This window comes from Blastomyces gilchristii, assembly GCF_000003855.2.
Source record: "Blastomyces gilchristii SLH14081 genomic scaffold supercont1.22, whole genome shotgun sequence".
Taxonomy (NCBI): domain Eukaryota; kingdom Fungi; phylum Ascomycota; class Eurotiomycetes; order Onygenales; family Ajellomycetaceae; genus Blastomyces; species Blastomyces gilchristii.
In genome coordinates this window covers 179,134-195,221 of record NW_003101660.1, presented here as the reverse complement: position 1 = coordinate 195,221, position 16,088 = coordinate 179,134, and the positions used below count along the sequence as shown (strand labels likewise).

At 48.7% G+C, this 16,088-nt stretch overlaps 7 protein-coding genes across 9 annotated transcripts; 2 read left to right on the top strand and 5 right to left on the bottom strand.

Annotated features, from left to right (window-relative positions):
• Positions 1 to 180: 180 nt before the first annotated feature.
• On the bottom strand, positions 181 to 2,499 carry BDBG_08080 (uncharacterized protein; the record flags this gene model as incomplete). The annotated part of the gene is made up of 1 exon (XM_031723398.1): positions 181 to 2,499. The coding sequence occupies one exon, from the start codon at positions 2,497 to 2,499 to the stop codon at positions 181 to 183; it is 2,319 nt and encodes a 772-aa protein (XP_031580546.1).
• A 794-nt stretch (positions 2,500 to 3,293) lies between these two features.
• Positions 3,294 to 4,351, bottom strand: BDBG_08079 (uncharacterized protein). The gene is made up of 2 exons (XM_031723397.1): positions 3,870 to 4,351; positions 3,294 to 3,808 (listed from the first exon to the last, which is right to left on the bottom strand). Exons 1-2 carry the CDS (start codon positions 4,106 to 4,108, stop codon positions 3,490 to 3,492), a joined length of 558 nt encoding a protein of 185 aa, XP_031580545.1. The 5' UTR covers positions 4,109 to 4,351; the 3' UTR covers positions 3,294 to 3,489.
• A 573-nt stretch (positions 4,352 to 4,924) lies between these two features.
• On the bottom strand, positions 4,925 to 8,599 carry BDBG_08078 (nuclear distribution protein NudE). The gene is made up of 2 exons (XM_031723396.1): positions 7,802 to 8,599; positions 4,925 to 7,730 (listed from the first exon to the last, which is right to left on the bottom strand). The coding sequence occupies exons 1-2, from the start codon at positions 8,036 to 8,038 to the stop codon at positions 6,204 to 6,206; spliced, it is 1,764 nt and encodes a 587-aa protein (XP_031580544.1). The 5' UTR covers positions 8,039 to 8,599; the 3' UTR covers positions 4,925 to 6,203.
• A 10-nt stretch (positions 8,600 to 8,609) lies between these two features.
• BDBG_08077 lies at positions 8,610 to 10,995 on the top strand. 2 transcript variants are annotated; one of them, XM_031723395.1, is made up of 4 exons: positions 8,610 to 8,724; positions 8,985 to 9,548; positions 9,618 to 9,749; positions 9,819 to 10,995. In XM_031723395.1, exons 2-4 carry the CDS (start codon positions 9,017 to 9,019, stop codon positions 10,328 to 10,330), a joined length of 1,176 nt encoding a protein of 391 aa, XP_031580543.1. In that variant the 5' UTR covers positions 8,610 to 8,724; positions 8,985 to 9,016; the 3' UTR covers positions 10,331 to 10,995. The 2 variants fall into 2 exon arrangements, with proteins under 2 accessions (XP_031580543.1, XP_031580542.1); XM_031723394.1 differs by having other exon boundaries at positions 8,610 to 8,917; positions 9,819 to 10,930.
• On the bottom strand, positions 10,612 to 13,462 carry BDBG_08076. Of its 2 annotated transcripts, XM_031723393.1 has the most exons (3): positions 12,015 to 13,462; positions 11,644 to 11,892; positions 10,612 to 11,494 (listed from the first exon to the last, which is right to left on the bottom strand). In XM_031723393.1, the coding sequence occupies exons 2-3, from the start codon at positions 11,832 to 11,834 to the stop codon at positions 11,125 to 11,127; spliced, it is 561 nt and encodes a 186-aa protein (XP_031580541.1). In that variant the 5' UTR covers positions 11,835 to 11,892; positions 12,015 to 13,462; the 3' UTR covers positions 10,612 to 11,124. The 2 variants fall into 2 exon arrangements, with proteins under 2 accessions (XP_031580541.1, XP_002621453.1); XM_002621407.2 differs by lacking the exon at positions 12,015 to 13,462 and having other exon boundaries at positions 11,644 to 11,923.
• BDBG_08075 (uncharacterized protein) lies at positions 11,811 to 13,820 on the top strand. Its single transcript, XM_002621406.2, has one exon. The coding sequence runs from the start codon at positions 12,127 to 12,129 to the stop codon at positions 13,420 to 13,422; it is 1,296 nt and encodes a 431-aa protein (XP_002621452.1). The 5' UTR covers positions 11,811 to 12,126; the 3' UTR covers positions 13,423 to 13,820.
• BDBG_08074 (ZIP metal ion transporter) lies at positions 13,490 to 15,912 on the bottom strand. The gene is made up of 3 exons (XM_002621405.2): positions 15,577 to 15,912; positions 15,381 to 15,511; positions 13,490 to 15,320 (listed from the first exon to the last, which is right to left on the bottom strand). The coding sequence occupies exons 1-3, from the start codon at positions 15,629 to 15,631 to the stop codon at positions 14,022 to 14,024; spliced, it is 1,485 nt and encodes a 494-aa protein (XP_002621451.1). The 5' UTR covers positions 15,632 to 15,912; the 3' UTR covers positions 13,490 to 14,021.
• Positions 15,913 to 16,088: the final 176 nt, after the last annotated feature.

Genomic DNA, 16,088 nt, shown 5'->3' with positions numbered 1-16,088 from the left:
GATCCGCTGGTGTAGAGTTTTCATCCTTTTTTTTTTCCCCCTTTCCCGCTGAGCTCGAGAGCTCGAGAGCGAGCTAGTTAGTAGCATGTATCGATCTCATCTAAGCCTTTCCCTTGTTTCATGGTTTCTAGAGCTTCCACCTCCATGCTAGAGAGTCCGCGGGTAGTAGGCCTCTGAGACCTAGTCTACAACGGCTGGGTCCTTTCGTGCATCCCGAAGAATAGTAACCATGTCGGAGTACAGCTTTGAGTCCTCTTTCTCCCACCGTTTGTCGACGGGAAAAACACACCGTCGTAGCCTGTTGACCCACGGAGCTAAGGGCTTGTAGTATGGGGTGAAATTGTCTTCGATAGTCCTGAGAAAATCCTTTTCATGATCTATTATCCCCTTTTTGGCACCTGCAAGCTTTTCTGTGTTGAGATAGTTCCAGTCTTCAAACCGCTCAACAACTCTTCCCTTCCCTGGGCCCTCGTAGTGGATGCATATCCAGAAGAGCACCCAGAAAAACGACTCAAGATCGTGCATGAAGGAGTGCTTCTCACCGTAGAGCACGCCGATGGCCATGAACGCCCTTGTGCCAGTCTTGCCACGTGCCCCAGAGAACCCCTCCCGTTGTTCCTTTACCGCCAAATCAAGATCGATCAAGAAGGCCTTTTGAGAAGGATCATCATCGTTTTCATTCACCATGAGGTTCCCCAGCGAGATATCGCATTGGATCATCCCAGCTTTCTCATGCAACGACTGATACCCGCGTATACAACCCTCTAATCCAGATAGTAGGAGAACCCTTGAGGTAGCCTTGTATATACATTTGCCGTAATCCTGGACAACGACACGGCGGTGCACCCGATGCTGTACTGTCGTAGTAGCTTTAGCAGGAGAGGACGACCGAGTGCGCTTGCTTGGGGGTAGCGGAGCTTGGAGGCTGTCGGACGACCGTTTTTCTCCGGTCGCCTGTTTCTTCTTGCGGGATTTGCCTCTTATCATCACTGACTTACCTAGTTCTTCATCCGCGACTGCTGTGACACCAAGACCTTTCCGCGCAGTTTCGGTGGTATCGTCCTGGCCGTCGATGCGGATGGTCTGGTGGTGATAGTACCGAGCCACGTTGATCACACCCTTCTTCATCGCTTCGCTGAGAAACTTCCCTTCTTCGTCACGCTCTGGATACTGCCAGGAGTCCTTAACCACAAGCTGTGTCGACGATCCTTTGCGGTGGACTTTCCAGCAGGTAGTAGCCCGGCCGGCGATACAGTGTGCCCGCCCAATTACCTCGTCGATCACGAGAAGCTCCTTCTCGCCATTTCGCTCAATCTCAATGCAGCGTGTACCCTCCATGGTGACAATAGTGGGATCGAACCCTAGCTGCTTTTGGTCCATCCGAAGGAACCCTAGCATCACGGTAATAAACCGACAGCCGTCCTTGTTGATATCGAATTTCTCAGATGCAATCCCACCGGACCGGTCAAAGTGCCAAACACGGAGGAATGGGCCGCAGAGGGTGAATCCGGGAACAAAGCGGCGGGAATCCTGAGCAGACAGAACCTCTCTGACGTATCTCCCCAGATCAACCTGTGCTCCAGAGGGGGTATCATACTTCCGGTCATTCTTCAACTCTCCTGGGACCAGGATCTGCGACCAGTGGCATCGGGTGTTCTCTGTAGCATTTGGGTCGTCAACAAACCCGACATCGAGTTTTCGCTTCGCGGTAGACCCATCCACAGGGCAGGTCGGTTGGGCAAGGGGTCTGCGGTGGATGTTCTGAGTGGGATCACGTTCCTCGGCGAAGTGCACAAGTGTGCCGATGATCTTCACCAGCCAGTCCAACACGCACTTCTCGGCAGCATTTTCCGGCCAACCGGTCCAGCCTCCCTCTTCAGTGTATAAAGGCTCTTCTCCGGCTTTGCATGTGTCGAACACTGCCCGTGCGGTTGAGTCCAGCCCTTCAATCTCGCCGAAAACAGCCTCAAAAAATCCCGGGATGTCCGGATGGAGAACTCCAAGAAGTTCTTCCTTTAGCACTGAATCGATGGATTTTCGGTGCTCGGATGAGTTGACAAGACTGCTGGTGGTATGTGACCGCGGGGTCTGGATGCTCGGAAAGTTGGGACGGGGCGGAGGTGTAGAGATTGTGGGCTTTCTGGGAGTATCAATGAGGTCAAGAATAGCTTCCCAGATTTCTGTATCGGGTGCTCCCCCGAGGACAAGTTGAATGGCAGGACGATAATCATCATAATTGAAATTGGTTTCAATGTGCCGAAATAGAAGAGCCAACTCTGATGCCACGCTCAGGCCACTTGTTCTCGAGCGAAGATTGAATGCTGTATCCTGGCCTTGCAGAGTGCTAAGCAACCTTAGAACAGCCATTCGACAAATTTCGTTTTCTGACTCATTACTCCCGTACAGCCGCTCCGCATCTTGAAGACGACGAAATATTGGCTGAAGAGAATCCTTGAGCGGATACTTCGCTACAATATCATTAAGAGAGGAATCTGCCATGCGTTCAATTTCTCAAAGTTTGGAGACAAGAAGGTTAATACTTACCTCCCTCACGTACTAATCCAGAGAGTGACATTTGCTTAGTTAGTTTCTCCGGTCTACATTAGGTTTAGCGTCTCTTGGAGATGCTATCTCCCTTTTTTTTTTTTTTTTTTTTGTATTCAGGCTCATCCCGATCGAGTTCTAGTAAGATTTAATAGACGAACAATCTACACTCTTTTAGTTAATTATTCTAATCATTGATACACATCGTACAACATACAACATATGGCGAAACTAGTCCGTTACATACTACCGTGCCATACACGCCACATTATCTACATACATTATGATAATGGCAGGAATATATAATCTATCCATCGACCTTTCTTCATACAAAACAAGCATCAAACGCTCGCTTACGCTTGCTTTGCTGCTTGCGCAGCCTCTCTCTACCACTTCCACTCTCTACCTCTATTACCATCATCAGATTAATCAGAGCTGTACAGACTGCAGAGCCGGCTGTTCAATCCCATTCATGAATTCAAAGAGGTGCACATGTTACAGGGCATTTAGCAGCCATGAACACAGAGAAGAGTATAAGAAATGTAAATACTGTAGAGAATGTATGAAAAGAGTAGAATGAATAAAAGAATGAAGATTTGAAAATTGATCTGAGCTGTATAATTTTTGATGAGGTGTCATATAGACTGATCAGTGAGACTATGAATTTCATGTTTGATCTGATCTCATATATTTCTTAGCATGAATTCTGCTGAGACTAATCATCAAAAAAATGTGAAAAGTGACTATTAATCAGATCTCATTTAGTTCTATTTAGTTCTATTTCTAAGAAGTAAACAATCATATCACTATATTGAATTTAATACTATTGTGTTGATATATCACTTGCATGACTCAGCCATCACTTTGATAGCTGAATTAAAAGTTTGTGATTCTGGTGCTTCTTGTCATTAAAATATACCTCCAGGACCTGAATATGGTGCATTCCTAGCACAGAAAATAACAAAACCTGTGAAGAAAAGTGTTAGCATTCTGTGTCTCCCTTTGCAAGGCATTTCTTGAAAAGACACTTATAGGAGCAACAATATGCAGGTGAAGTGACTTCATGTTTAGCCGCTGACTTATCACATCAATCATGGCCAGCAGCTCTCCACGAAACAGTTCATCCTTATTTTCAATTATGCCACTGTACATCAGGACTTTCATATGGGGAACTGTAGCATGTGCTATATTCCAGGCTGCCTGAACCTGCCACCGGGGTTCTTTGGATACATCCATCAGCTTCCCAAATTTGAAGCTTCCGAAACTATAAGTACAGTGGGTGATGAGAAGCTATATCTGAAAACAAATAAGTGAGAATAACGAACTCAACATAGAATGAACCAGGGGGGTTCAGATCCTGTTTTGACAGGGTGCAGTTCTGGAAGTATTGGTTTAGATACCGCTCCTTTTCTAGGGACATTGACATCCAGAGTTGCTGTATACCACCCAATTGCCTCAGGTCGGCATGTGAGATATAAGGGCTTGTTAATTGTTCAAGGGATTCTTTGATGGCTCGTAGCATCTTGCGACGCGAGTTCCGCTCTCGGAGGTTGTCAGCTGCCATAACTCTGGGAGATTTGTGTATTCAGTGGATTTGACCCTCATCAGTGAAAGACTGAAGAGGGTGATTTGATGAGGCGGGTAGGTAGGAGATCTGGGTGAGCCACAATACAATGTTATTGTTGGAGAAGTTGCCCAGCAACAAAACAGACCGAATCTCCATTAGCGGGTAACTTAAGCTGTCATTGGCTGCGGCCACCATTGACTGCTTGAGTTTGCGCCGCACGAACCAAGATCCGGCGCCCCACACCGCACTGTAGAAAAGTGGGTCTTATTGGCCGAGGTTCCTTTAAGGTTCTCGGGTCTGGTCTGAGATCGCCCGTTGGGCCGTGGGGGAGAAACAAACCGACAACATGGAAAAGGTAAACTCTACTCACTTTTTTTTGGTTACTGCAACCGCTTTTCCACGTAACAGAGAGGAGTACTATGATGTCCACTTCTCTATTTTTATTCCCTTATTCCTTCCTAGGAGTTTCAACTGAGCTCCTCGTCTTCGTGTTGAAATCCTTTACTCATCTCAACATTTATAATTTTGACTGCAGGAGGAAACGAGTCTGGCAAAATCGGGGAAAGTTTGGCCCACTACGCAGTATATTGCTGAAAGGGATACCGGGAGTATATAGTTAGAGCAGCAACTTTACGTTCCCGTAAAACGACGTGGGTGCTTGTGAAATATCTCCCACCCCATCCCCTTCTTACGTCCACCCCCCCCCCTGGATATAATGCTTCAAATCTTTCAAGAGCCAATAGACGCAAATCACCTCACGAGCCAGCAGCCGGGGCAATATGACAATCTAGCAGCAATCCCTACGTACCCGAAGTTCCCACCTACCCGAGTGCAAAATGGTTTCAATTGGCGATAAACCCAAGGGGAGCCGAGCCGATACTCAAATCATCATCCTTGCATCAGCTGATCGGATTAGAGAAGTCATCAGTCATTTCATCTCAAGTAGCAGGGGATTGTTAAGGAGAACGTGGAAAATCATTACTTGGGGAGGAAGATTAACTCGTAAGATTAATTGTTCTGTGCAGGCAAATTAGAAAAGGTGAGTTCTAACAGGTGAGTTTCAAATCCCTGGATACTAACGATACCGAATATACTTCCAAATCGACTAGAAGACAGGGAGGAAACGATATCTTCTAAGGAGAAACGACAAACGTGGCGAGTCTCCTTTATAAAGTTAGAGTATGCTAAATATTGTCAAATCGACATAACAGTTCACGGGAAGACTAGCCCTACCCCTTCTAGCCTGACACAAGAGGATAAGAACACTCTTGTTCTAGAGAACCGAGCCAGAATATATAGTTATAGCTAGACGTAACAGTCTCAAGGTAGGTAGGTACATAGATTTATGTAGGTATATAACAGAATGTCATAGGAAAAGGAAAAGGATCAAAAGAAATCAAGAGAAAAAAGCATAGTTATAGAAGAGAATTTCAGTAATGTGTCATAGTTCGGCAGATAAACAGTCGTTAAGGAGAGAGGCAAAAAAGTATATCGGAGAACGAAATGGTCTAGAACATGAACAGGCGAAGGAGATATTGTGACCCTATTAGAAGAATTGTGGTTGAGGGGTTGGGAACGAAGGGACATGAAAAAAATGAGACATCCAATTAAGAAGATGGCGATGCTTGATGGTTGGATAGAGCGCCGCCTCGGTAGCCGCTAAACGCTAGCTGCGTCCTTGGAGGACACAACTGGATGCTCTCGCTTTCTACTCTACGGGCCACAAGGTCCCGGAAAACGATCCTCTCAGTTTATCCCCGCAATACAGTGTCATAAGGGGAGAACACTGAAAGGCGATATAGCAGAGAATATATTCCTGACGTACAAGAAAATAAAGAAAGGATAAGGATAGGCAAAGAAGGACACAAAAAGGAGGAGAAAGACACTTAAAATAACCTCAAAAACGTTTCGCCAAGGCACCCCGAGAATAATGCCAGCCGTAAAAATATCATAAGAACCGTGATCGTGAATCAAAAGGAGGTGGATATCACAAATATGTATGTATAATGTTGTCATGCTAGATGCCTGCAAAGCAGAAAGAGAAGTAGAATGGGCAGACGAGAAATCCGAGGCACGAATGGACGGGCAAGTGCTAATAACTTTCACCCACTTCGGTTAGTTTATTTTTCCTTTCGGGGGGCCCCATGTCCCCATCTCGTCGATCGATACCGGAGCTAATGCGGCGGGGAGCAGGTAACATGGAGGGAGTGATGGTATTTCCCCCCGATTCCCTTTTCTTTAGGCCGCCAGGAGTGGGTATTCCGGAAATTTGGTGATCGCCCTTATTAAACGTGCTGCGTCGTGGAGTTGGGGTTGTAATGTCTTCATTCTCATCAATATAACCCATGTTGACTGAATGGCTATAATTACTCAGAGATGAGCGGGGCCGTCGGCCCTCCGTTGTTGGGTTGGTGGAATAATGACCAAGTGGTGTTCGTGAACCTGTGAAACTTTGTCGGCTTTCGGAGCGAGGTTGTAGGATTGAGCTTGCAGCAACGGGTAATTGGCTGGTTGAACTGCGGCTGGAGACACTGGCTCTACTGCTGGGTCTGCTTTCACTCTGGCCGGTTCGACTTGGTGTCCCTTGGTTGAGACCGAATGAACTTCTTCCATGAGGAACGTAGGAGGATGTAGATTGGCCGTCACGAGAGCTGGCAACACTTCCGCTCGTCCGTTTTCTTGAAGATCTTCTGATAGTCACTGAAGATGGAATATAATTCTGACCTAAGGTTGAGTTCGTTCGGGGCGAGATCTTTGGAGGGGTCTCGGTGGGTGCAGGAAGCCTTGACCTTGCCGACTGTACTCGCTCCTCAAGTTTCTGCATCTTGCCGATGAGTCCTCGAATTTGATACAGAGAACCAGACCTTGGAAGTCCTGGTGGTTGATGTGTAAGGTGTGACCGCGTTACAGAGCGACGAGAGGTGACGGAAGGAGTTGAGGTGCCATTGCTAGTGGGTATAGAGGGGCCCCGAGAGTGCTTTGTCCTGGACGATGGATATGACGGCCTCGATGATTCCGAAACAGAGACTCGGGGTCGTGGCATAGAAGGAGTGGTGGTTGATTTCCCAAGACCATATGACGATTCAGAGAATGGCGGTGAAGGCGGCGTCTGAGTATCAGATGCAACGGATGAAACAGACTTTGTAGGTGGGGTCGCAATGGTCGGTGAGGAGGATGTGGTAGCAGGGGAGTGTTCAGAAATCTCGGGAGTATGGGGCACAGGAAGGCCCGGGGTCAGAGGCGTGAGGTTGTTCTTCTGTCTAAGCAAAAGCTCCGCTTTCCGAAGCTTCTCCTGGGTAATGTGCGCTTCAATTTTGAGATCTGACAACTCGTCCCGGAGACGCTGATTTTCAATACGCAAGTTTTCCCGTTCTTGTTCTCCATTTTTGATTTCTTCCTCGAGCAGAACACCTCGTTCTATGGACACATTGTACTTTGATTCTAGATCCTCCAAAGACGACGTTGTGTTGCGCGCTTGACGTTCAAAATCATCGTTGGCCACCTCGATATCCCTGAGCTTTAGCTGTAAAGTTCGATTCCCATCTCGTAGCGTCGTAATCTCCTTTTGAAGGGCACTCTGCGCAGAATTCGCTTCTGTTTTGGCTTGTTTGTACTTCGCCTATATAAAAGTTAGCGACAACCCGTAAGTTCCCCGCTGACATACATCAAAGAGACCATCCATGCACTTGCCTTCCATTCCTCTACTTCATATCCCGCACTTTCTAACTTTTCCTTCAACTTCCTCTCTCTCCTCTCTGAAGCCTCGATATCCTTCTCAAGTTCAGTCTCTAGCTCCCTACTGGAGGACTGGAAGTCCGCCAGTTCAGCTTCGAGCTGTTCGTACTGTTTTTTGTAATAGGCAATAGCATCTTGAGCGGATGTGGAAGCATTTGGTGGTGAGGATGGAGGTTCATCAGGCAAAGGCATCCTCGTTGCCTAACAGAGTCCCTCAATACTGAAGCGCAGACGTTGCTGAATGCTGAATGCTGAATGCTGCAGTCCGACAGATATTGAATGCGCAAAATGTGATAGAGAGAAAAAAGAGGTCGCTTAGATTCACGGGACTAGATCTCGATAATTGCAAGACCACTCTCGTGTAGAGGACCTGGGTCAATATGCGCCAGTACCAAGGGGGAGGGGTCCAGAAACAGATTGCAACCAAGATATCGGGTTCGATAAACCTCGAGTCTCCGGGTTGTTGTAGCGAAAGGCGCGTAAAGAGATAGATAGGATATAACTTACCTTTGGGGTTTACCGAAACCCCGTCGAATGTCGTCGTCGTAGCCGACTACGGTGATCGATGTCGCTGGTGGCGGTAGATGATGTCGTCGTCTACCTACCATGGACGGACGGCAGGAGGTGTTGATTGTTTGCACCCCGTGATTACATAACCTGTCTCAGGGATCCATGACAACGTGCGCTAGTCCATAAATAGCAGATCCCTGGCAGACAACCCGTTTCACGCTAGTCCAGACCGGGCATGTGAACTCCACCACGTGACTCTTTCCGGGTGGTGTTGCGCGCAAAATCGTGACGTGCACATATCAGACTCCTCCGCAGCAAACGCAACACCTCCACGCCACTGCATCTCCCGCGCCCACGGTTCTATCCAGGTGAGTTTGTTAGCTATCTCGTGTTTCTTATTTATTTATTATGTCCGGGATCTGGGCATGGTACTCCCATTACCTCCTGCACCCATTCCAAGCCGGTGCAGTTTGTCTCCCCAGCCTCTACAGTATGCCCACGCACACTGCTCCTCAGGTGCTCTTCTATCTATATCTTTGCTGCCACGCACTTGGTTCCACTGTCTGTTTACCTCGATTGCGCTCTTGCTATCCCTTCGGAAATCTTACTAACGCCGCGTGGACGGCAGTTGCCTTAGGGGTTTCGCCAGATCTGGATATCATGGCCGATTCATCAGACTTAAATCTCGACGCTCCCAGCGACCTTCAGGATCTTCCTGATTTGTCGATGGAGCTTATCCCTCCCCAGGAAGGGACTTATCCTGATAGAGCCTCTTTGCTAGCCGCTGTGCAGGCACACGGTAAAGCCCATGGCTATAACATTGTTGTCAAATCATCCAGTACACCTACAGAGAAAAAGCCAGGCAGAGTCGCAAAGGTGTGGCTGCGATGCGATCGCGGTGGCCAGTACAGACCCAGAAATGGGCTCACTGAAGAAACGCGGAAACGGAGGCGGACTTCGCGGCTCATGGACTGCCCCTTCATGCTTGTCGCTGCTGGACATCCAGGTATCTGGACGCTGACAGTTTTAAACCCGTCGCATAATCACGGCCCGATAGTGGAAAAGCCCCGACAGAATCCTCACCCTAAAGCCAAGAAGGGCCAGGTCACGGCCACTCCCTATGACTGGCCTCATGATGCGTCATTTACTCCATTTACAACTGCGCTTGTGCTCATTGATATGCAACGTGATTGTAAGCCTCATAATTGTTTTAAGTACTTCCATACATGGATCAATAATCTGACTGCAATATCACATGCAGTTTGTTCTCCAGGCGGATATATGGCGTACCAGGGGTATGATATTACGCCAGCACAGCTCCTTATTCCCAAGTTACAACGATTACTCGATGCATTCCGTTCGGCTGGTTTTCCTGTGTACCATACCCGTGAAGGTAGTTATATATATTTCTTCGTCAACAGCCTTTTAATATATACTACAGCCTGCTAACCAAGTATATCAGGACATCGTTCTGACCTCTCCAGTGTATCAAATCGGGAAAGCTTCCGCTCAAAAAACAACCCGTCCGGTATGGGTATAGGCTCAGATGGGCCTCTTGGTCGACTCCTCATCCGCGGTGAGCCAGGACATGACATCATCCCGGAACTATACCCGACCATGGGCGAACCCATTATCGACAAACCAGGCAAGGGGGCGTTCACATACACCGATTTTGAACTCCTGCTGCGGAATAAGGGTATTAAAAACCTTGTGCTCGCAGGCGTTACTACGGACGGTTGTGTTTCCACTACCATGAGAGAGGCAAATGATAGGGGCTTCGACTGTATCTTGCTCGAGGATGGCACGTCTGCGGCTGATCCCTCACTCCATATGAGCACGGTTGAGTCCGTGAAGATGGAAGGGGGTGTTTTTGGAGCGACTGCTAAGCTCGACGATATGATACAAGCAGTCGAGAACTTCAAAGCGGTAACCGTGAAAAAGCTTGCGCCGCAAATGTCAAATGTTGCCACATGAAAGCGAAAAGAAACAAAACTCGTAAACAACTTCATGGTGTAAATTATAAACTTTGAAACTCCGCCTGCGACTTTAGCGTGTACTTGGAGACCGGAGTTATTAAGGCGCCAACCCATTCCTACCTTTTTATTCCTTCTATTCTTGCTTCTTTTTGCGGAGGGGATAATTTGTTTCTTGTTGGATAGTTACGTCGTTTTCGGGATATTCGGAATATGGTCTTTCTTGATGTTTCCAGCCTTTTGTTTTATGAAGTTAGATTCTCCTACTTGTGTGTACGTTATGTGGAAGCCGTCTCTATTATCATTTCCCTGAACTATTCTATTGCAACTCTCTCCCTTATGTTTCTGGATTCTATCCTCTCTGTCCCCCTGCCTGCCTTGGCTTGGTTGAAGCTGTTGTTTGGCTTATCACATCCTAAGCAGTTGCACACGGCTCGAGGGCTTAAGTGACCCCTCTATGGTCAAATTAGTTATTCCGCCAACAAGAATTGGCTGATTTGGTGAAACAGGAAATATATATATATATATATATATGAACACTAGATAACTTGGGTATCATAACGCAACTCTCGCGTAACACCAAACATGCGCTACCTTTCTCACGCTTTCCTGGATGATAGATACTGTTCTATATTTTTCTCCTCCCACTTATGCAAAACAAAACTCCTGAACACCAACCCACACAATCCCAAACAGGATGCAAGGTCAAGCTCCAAAAACACAAGTAACTCCCAACACCTTCCTAAACAAAACGGGAAAAAATAGGAAAAACAGGAAAAGGCATAGAAAAGTCAATCACAACCACTTCCTTCCCGCCGCCGCCACCCTCCCCCTAAAAACCGGGCTCGTAATTTCCATTCCTTGCCGGTAAAACGGACTCATCACCGTCTTCACCCAGTTCTCATACACTTCATTCATAAATTGCCGGATGGCCTCCTCCGTCTGCGGTGAGGTGGGGTTATTAGCTATAGACGAAGATGAGGTGCGCGAGGACGTCGTGGAGACTGCGGAAGCGGAGAGTGGGCTAGATGTGGCGCCTCCTGCTGTCGAGGATGAGGGGGGTTGCGGGGGTTGGTGGAGGAGCAGGAAGCGGGAGCCTGAGCCGGTGAGGAAGGCGGAGACGTAGGCGGAGGTTGGGGGGTAGGTGTCGATGTGCTTTAGGTACCTGCGATAGAGGGAAGCGGGTGGCGCGTTAGGTTTGTTGTTTTTCCTTCATGCCCGGGACGGGGGTTGGGTGGGGGAAGATGTAGGAGGATTGCGATATGCGATTTTGAGCCTGAGGTGCTTTTATGTTGTAGGATGTTTGAAACTTACATAGCACCGTTGGACCATTGGAGCTCCTCGACAATGTCTAGACTAGCGTGGACTATAAATTGGTTCATGTATGGCGCATTGTCTGGGAACCGGAAGCGGGCGACACCATCTCCGCCCGCCTTGGAAGTGCCGAAGGAGTGGCTGAAGAGAGGGGCGTCGGTGGGGGAGAGGATTGTAAAGTAATATGACATGACTTAACGGCTTTACTGTTCGGATTTCTGGCGTATGGGGTGCGGGAGCAGGAAGTATCTACCGTCCAGAGTAAGCGGGGAGAAGAGCGGGAGCTTGTCTTTTTTGTGCAATCCGAGTCCGAAGCAAAAGGCGGAGGATTGGGGCTCAAGTCATGTGATCTGGGGGGATCTTCCACTTACAACAAACAATATTCACATAACAGGACTGAGAGTTCTTCCATTACTCAAATAGATAGATTTTCTATCTGAGGACATGTTAATTTAATCTTATGTCCATCCGGTCGTCTTCACAATGTCACGCCCAACCCTCTCCTACGGCCTCAACCTCCCAAACAAGAAGCGTCAAGGACTCCCGCTCCCCAACACCAACAACCCGCAGAAGCGCAAGAGGACGATCTTCGACTCAGATTCCGAAGACGACAGCGCTCAAAAAGAAGGCGATGGCTCCGTAGAAATCTCCACCATAGGCGGTCTTGACGACGACGACCACAACAACAGCACCACCACCAGAAACACTGACGACGAAGGCAGGCATTCCTCAAAAAAGCCCGCCACCTCCAAGCTGAAAAACCCACCTCCCCAAACAAACCACTACACAAACCTCTCCAGCCTCCACAGCAGCAGAAAACACGCCCAAACCGCCGAGGCCCTCGACTCATCCATCTATGACTACGATGCCGTCTACGACTCCCTCCACGCCAAACCTCCATCCACCTCCTCGTCTGCCGCCGCCAACGAAGCCTCAACACCCAAATACATGACTGCCCTCCTCCGCAGTGCAGAGATTCGCAAGCGCGACCAATTGCGCGCGCGCGATAAACAACTCCAGCGCGAACGCGAGGCAGAAGGCGAGGAGTATGCTGGTAAGGAAAAGTTTGTGACCGCGGCGTACAAGGCGCAGCAGGAGGAGGCGCGGAGGATAGAGGCGGAGGAGGCGGAGAGGGAGAGGGAGGAAGAGGAGAGGCGGAAGAAGGGGGGTGGGATGGTGGGATTCTATAAGAGTATGCTTGAGCGCGGCGCAAAGCGGCATGAGGAGGTGGTTAGGGCGGCGGAGGAAGCTGTGCGGAGTCGTCCGGCGGAGGACGGGGTGGATAAGGCGAAATTGCAGGAAGAGAAGGAAGAAATGGAAGCGGGCGAGAAGAGCGAGGCACAGATTGCTGCGGAGTTGAATGCGCGCGGCGCGAATATTATTCTTAATGACGAGGGGCAGGTTGTTGATAAGCGACAGCTGCTTACGGCTGGGTTGAACGTCGCGCAGAAACCTAGTAAAGCGAAGGCGGCGCCCGCTGCGGGGGCGGAGAAGGCGGCTGGTTCCGCTGGGTGGGGTGGAGAGGCGAGATGGAGGGGTGTGGATGTTGCTGGTTCTGGTCGTGCGGGCCAGCGGGCGCGGCAGACGGAGATGCTGGCGGCACAGTTAGAGGAGAGGATGCGGAAGGAAGAGGAGGAGAAGGAGGCGAAGGCTGAGGAGTTGGCGGCGAAGATTAAGAGTTCGAAGACGGCGAGTGATGTACAGAGTGCGCGGGAACGGTATCTTGCGAGAAAGAGGGAGAAGGAGCAGCTGGCGGAGAAAGAGAAAAAGGAGTCGTAGAAGAAATAGATTGGTGTTTTGGTGGATGGGAGTATTGGGAGTATTGGGGATTCGTTTCTTGTTCATTAATGGCAGCGAGATTGGGATTCCGCGTTTGCTATGTACACATATATGGCACTTTTTAAAACTGGCCGTATCATTAACGGCGGCCACTGGAAAACGGCTGGGTTCATTTCTCACTACTGAGTCTTAACATGATGCATATTGTGATTATCCATTTAGAGATATATAAACTATATCCTAGCTAATCTAATCTAATCTATCCAACTCCATGCATCCTTATTTGAGAACAGAAAACCCGAAGGAAAGTTTCGACAGGAAGAACGAAAATATATAAATATAAAGATAAGGAGCACAAAAGCGCCGCTGGACGTAATCTGAGAATGCCTGCTCACCAAGTGCAGAAAATTGGACGTGTCTCATTAACCCCATGACCCAAAAATGCTAGAGAAGAATGGTACCATGTTTTGTCCGTCAAGTTGACGATATATCGCATGTAGAGCATCGTAAATAAACAACAAAAGAAAATCATGAATCACATCCCACATCGTGAAGAACGTTATCCCTTGCCCATGCACTATCCTTCGTCTTCATCCTCCTCATTCGGTTAACGCGAAACTGAAGCCCAAGATACCCATCCCCAAAAAAGCAAATGCGATGCAGAGCGATCTATTATGCGACAACACCAACCCTTCAGAAAAGAGTTGTAGGGAAACACTCGTCATCACGCCAGCTGTTGAGGCAAACATGCCCCCGTAAACAGCCCAGGACAGGTTGTCAGTATCATCAACAACACCGTTGCTGGCACCACCACCCTTGGCTATTCCCGCGCCCCATATCCATAAGGCCGCGAGTCCGGCGCCGGCCGGTTGGCTCACACCGCCTAGCAAGCTGGACCAGAGCATAGCTTTCAATTTCGAATGGAGGGCTAGGTAGAGAGGGAGTGCCATTGCGAATCCCTCTGTGATGTTGTGGATGGAAAGCGCCATGAAGACTGAGAATCCTAGGGTCGGACTTGCGTGGTTTGTTGCGTAGGTGATGAAGCCCTCAGGCAGTTTGTGGAGGGCAATCGCTAGTGACGTTTGGAGGCCGATGGCTAGGAACGCGTTTTGCGGGACGTGGTGATGGTGGGTAAATGAATCTGAAGAGTGCGGTGGTAGAAGGTCCTGGTCGTCAATGTAGCCGCCGAGGTCATGGATTCCAAGGGATGCATTTCCGTCTCTTGACACAGCTCTTGACTGATTGATGTCTGATACGGAGCGTGAGAGAGGTTCGGCATTGTGAATACCACCACCCGCTGCTTCAAGGGTTTGCGGGCTTATAATGTTATCCCGGGATACCATATGTTTCGCTCTCCTCTGAGCTACAACTTTAGTGCATTCCTTTCCACATACGTGAGAGATACCATAGCAGGGGCCGTCCTGGTCACAGAAAGGTTTGTCCCCGCGGACAAGAGAGCTGATTTGAAGTTTTAGGCGGGAAGTGAGCGGTAATTTTGAGGCCGGGACAAATGTTTTTACAGCCTGAGTATTGTGGGTAGAAGGCTGGGCGGACGGGACTCCAGATAGGGCGTCGCGGGGCAACAATGACGTACGTTCAGTTGCAGCGGTGGTCGGTGATTTCAGCGCAGGATTGGACTCAGCATGGAAATGGTGATGATGTTCTTCGATACTCGCATTTCCCGTCTCCTGTCCGTTTAGAATGTGTTCATGCGTGTGCATACAGTCAACCACGTGGGATGGGATATGATGATGGATGAAGGAAGAAACGAGCTGTATGATAACCACCCCAGCCAAGAAGAGTCCGATTAATGCGGATGTAGCTGCGCTAGAAGAGAATCCAGCTTTAATAAAGTAGTCTTTTGATGTTGGCAACATGCTGTAGAGGGAGGTGAAAAGCTATCATGGCTTGTCAGCAGCAGTCGGAGAAAACAGCTTTTGACTCTTGCGACTACTCACCAAGACTCCTGCACTCAAACTCAGCGAAGAGGACAGAAATCCAATACTATCGGCGATCTTGAAGTTCTTAAACCCAAAGCAGTTCCTCGCAATGACATCCACAAAGATAATACTTGCCCCCAGCATGCAAGCTAAGCAGCCCTGGTTAGCAACTATGGACAGCAGCCGGGAAGGGTAAAATTCGACAGAAACCTACCAATACCACTGACGCAGCTCATAATCCATCCCCGGGCATCATTATCCAAGCCCATGCTGAGAGTACGAGTAGGAAAATTTTAGAAACCACGTCAACTGACCGCTACACACTTCAACGACCCAGGCCCGCAGGACGATATAGAATTGAACAGAGAGAGTCAAGTCATGGGCTGAAGAATTGAAACGAGGTGTGATAAATGCCAAAAAAGAGCGTCGTAGCGAACAGTATAGATAGAGATTATATGCCCATGCAGCAGGATGTGTCCAGTGTGTGTATATCAGAAGAAGTTCAGTGTCGTGGATGTGATAGATACGAGGTGTGGATTTTTGAGCCGCTTTCCTTCTGCGGATGATTTCATCGCTGGCCGGCAAAGACTACGGATCAAGGCCCGAAATGGCTTAGCGTTTCCTCCAAGGTACTTTGTTTATTGCTGTGGCGGAGGTACCTTTGTTTAGTCAGCGTGATTGACGCCGACTTTGGGCTGTCAGCGGCAAACGCCGGTTCATGATTGG

Bases quoted from the DNA above. Each gene is read 5' to 3' on its own strand.
- BDBG_08079 (XM_031723397.1), bottom strand. From the start codon at position 4,108: ATGGCAGCTGACAACCTCCGAGAGCGGAACTCGCGTCGCAAGATGCTA. The intron at 3,809-3,869 runs GTTCGTTATTCT...CTGTACTTATAG, and splicing joins CCTGGTTCATTCTATGTTGA to TTTCGGAAGCTTCAAATTTG.
- BDBG_08078 (XM_031723396.1), bottom strand. From the start codon at position 8,038: ATGCCTTTGCCTGATGAACCTCCATCCTCACCACCAAATGCTTCCACA. The intron at 7,731-7,801 runs GCAAGTGCATGG...ACTTTTATATAG, and splicing joins ATGAAGTAGAGGAATGGAAG to GCGAAGTACAAACAAGCCAA.
- BDBG_08077 (XM_031723394.1), top strand. From the start codon at position 8,782: ATGGTACTCCCATTACCTCCTGCACCCATTCCAAGCCGGTGCAGTTTG. The intron at 9,549-9,617 runs GTAAGCCTCATA...TATCACATGCAG, and splicing joins CATTGATATGCAACGTGATT to TTTGTTCTCCAGGCGGATAT. The intron at 9,750-9,818 runs GTAGTTATATAT...CAAGTATATCAG, and splicing joins TGTGTACCATACCCGTGAAG to GACATCGTTCTGACCTCTCC.
- BDBG_08076 (XM_031723393.1), bottom strand. From the start codon at position 11,834: ATGTCATATTACTTTACAATCCTCTCCCCCACCGACGCCCCTCTCTTC. The intron at 11,495-11,643 runs GTAAGTTTCAAA...CCTCTATCGCAG, and splicing joins CAATGGTCCAACGGTGCTAT to GTACCTAAAGCACATCGACA.
- BDBG_08075 (XM_002621406.2), top strand. From the start codon at position 12,127: ATGTCACGCCCAACCCTCTCCTACGGCCTCAACCTCCCAAACAAGAAG.
- BDBG_08074 (XM_002621405.2), bottom strand. From the start codon at position 15,631: ATGGGCTTGGATAATGATGCCCGGGGATGGATTATGAGCTGCGTCAGT. The intron at 15,512-15,576 runs GTAGGTTTCTGT...AGGGCTGCTTAG, and splicing joins GAGCTGCGTCAGTGGTATTG to CTTGCATGCTGGGGGCAAGT. The intron at 15,321-15,380 runs GTGAGTAGTCGC...AAGCCATGATAG, and splicing joins GTTTGAGTGCAGGAGTCTTG to CTTTTCACCTCCCTCTACAG.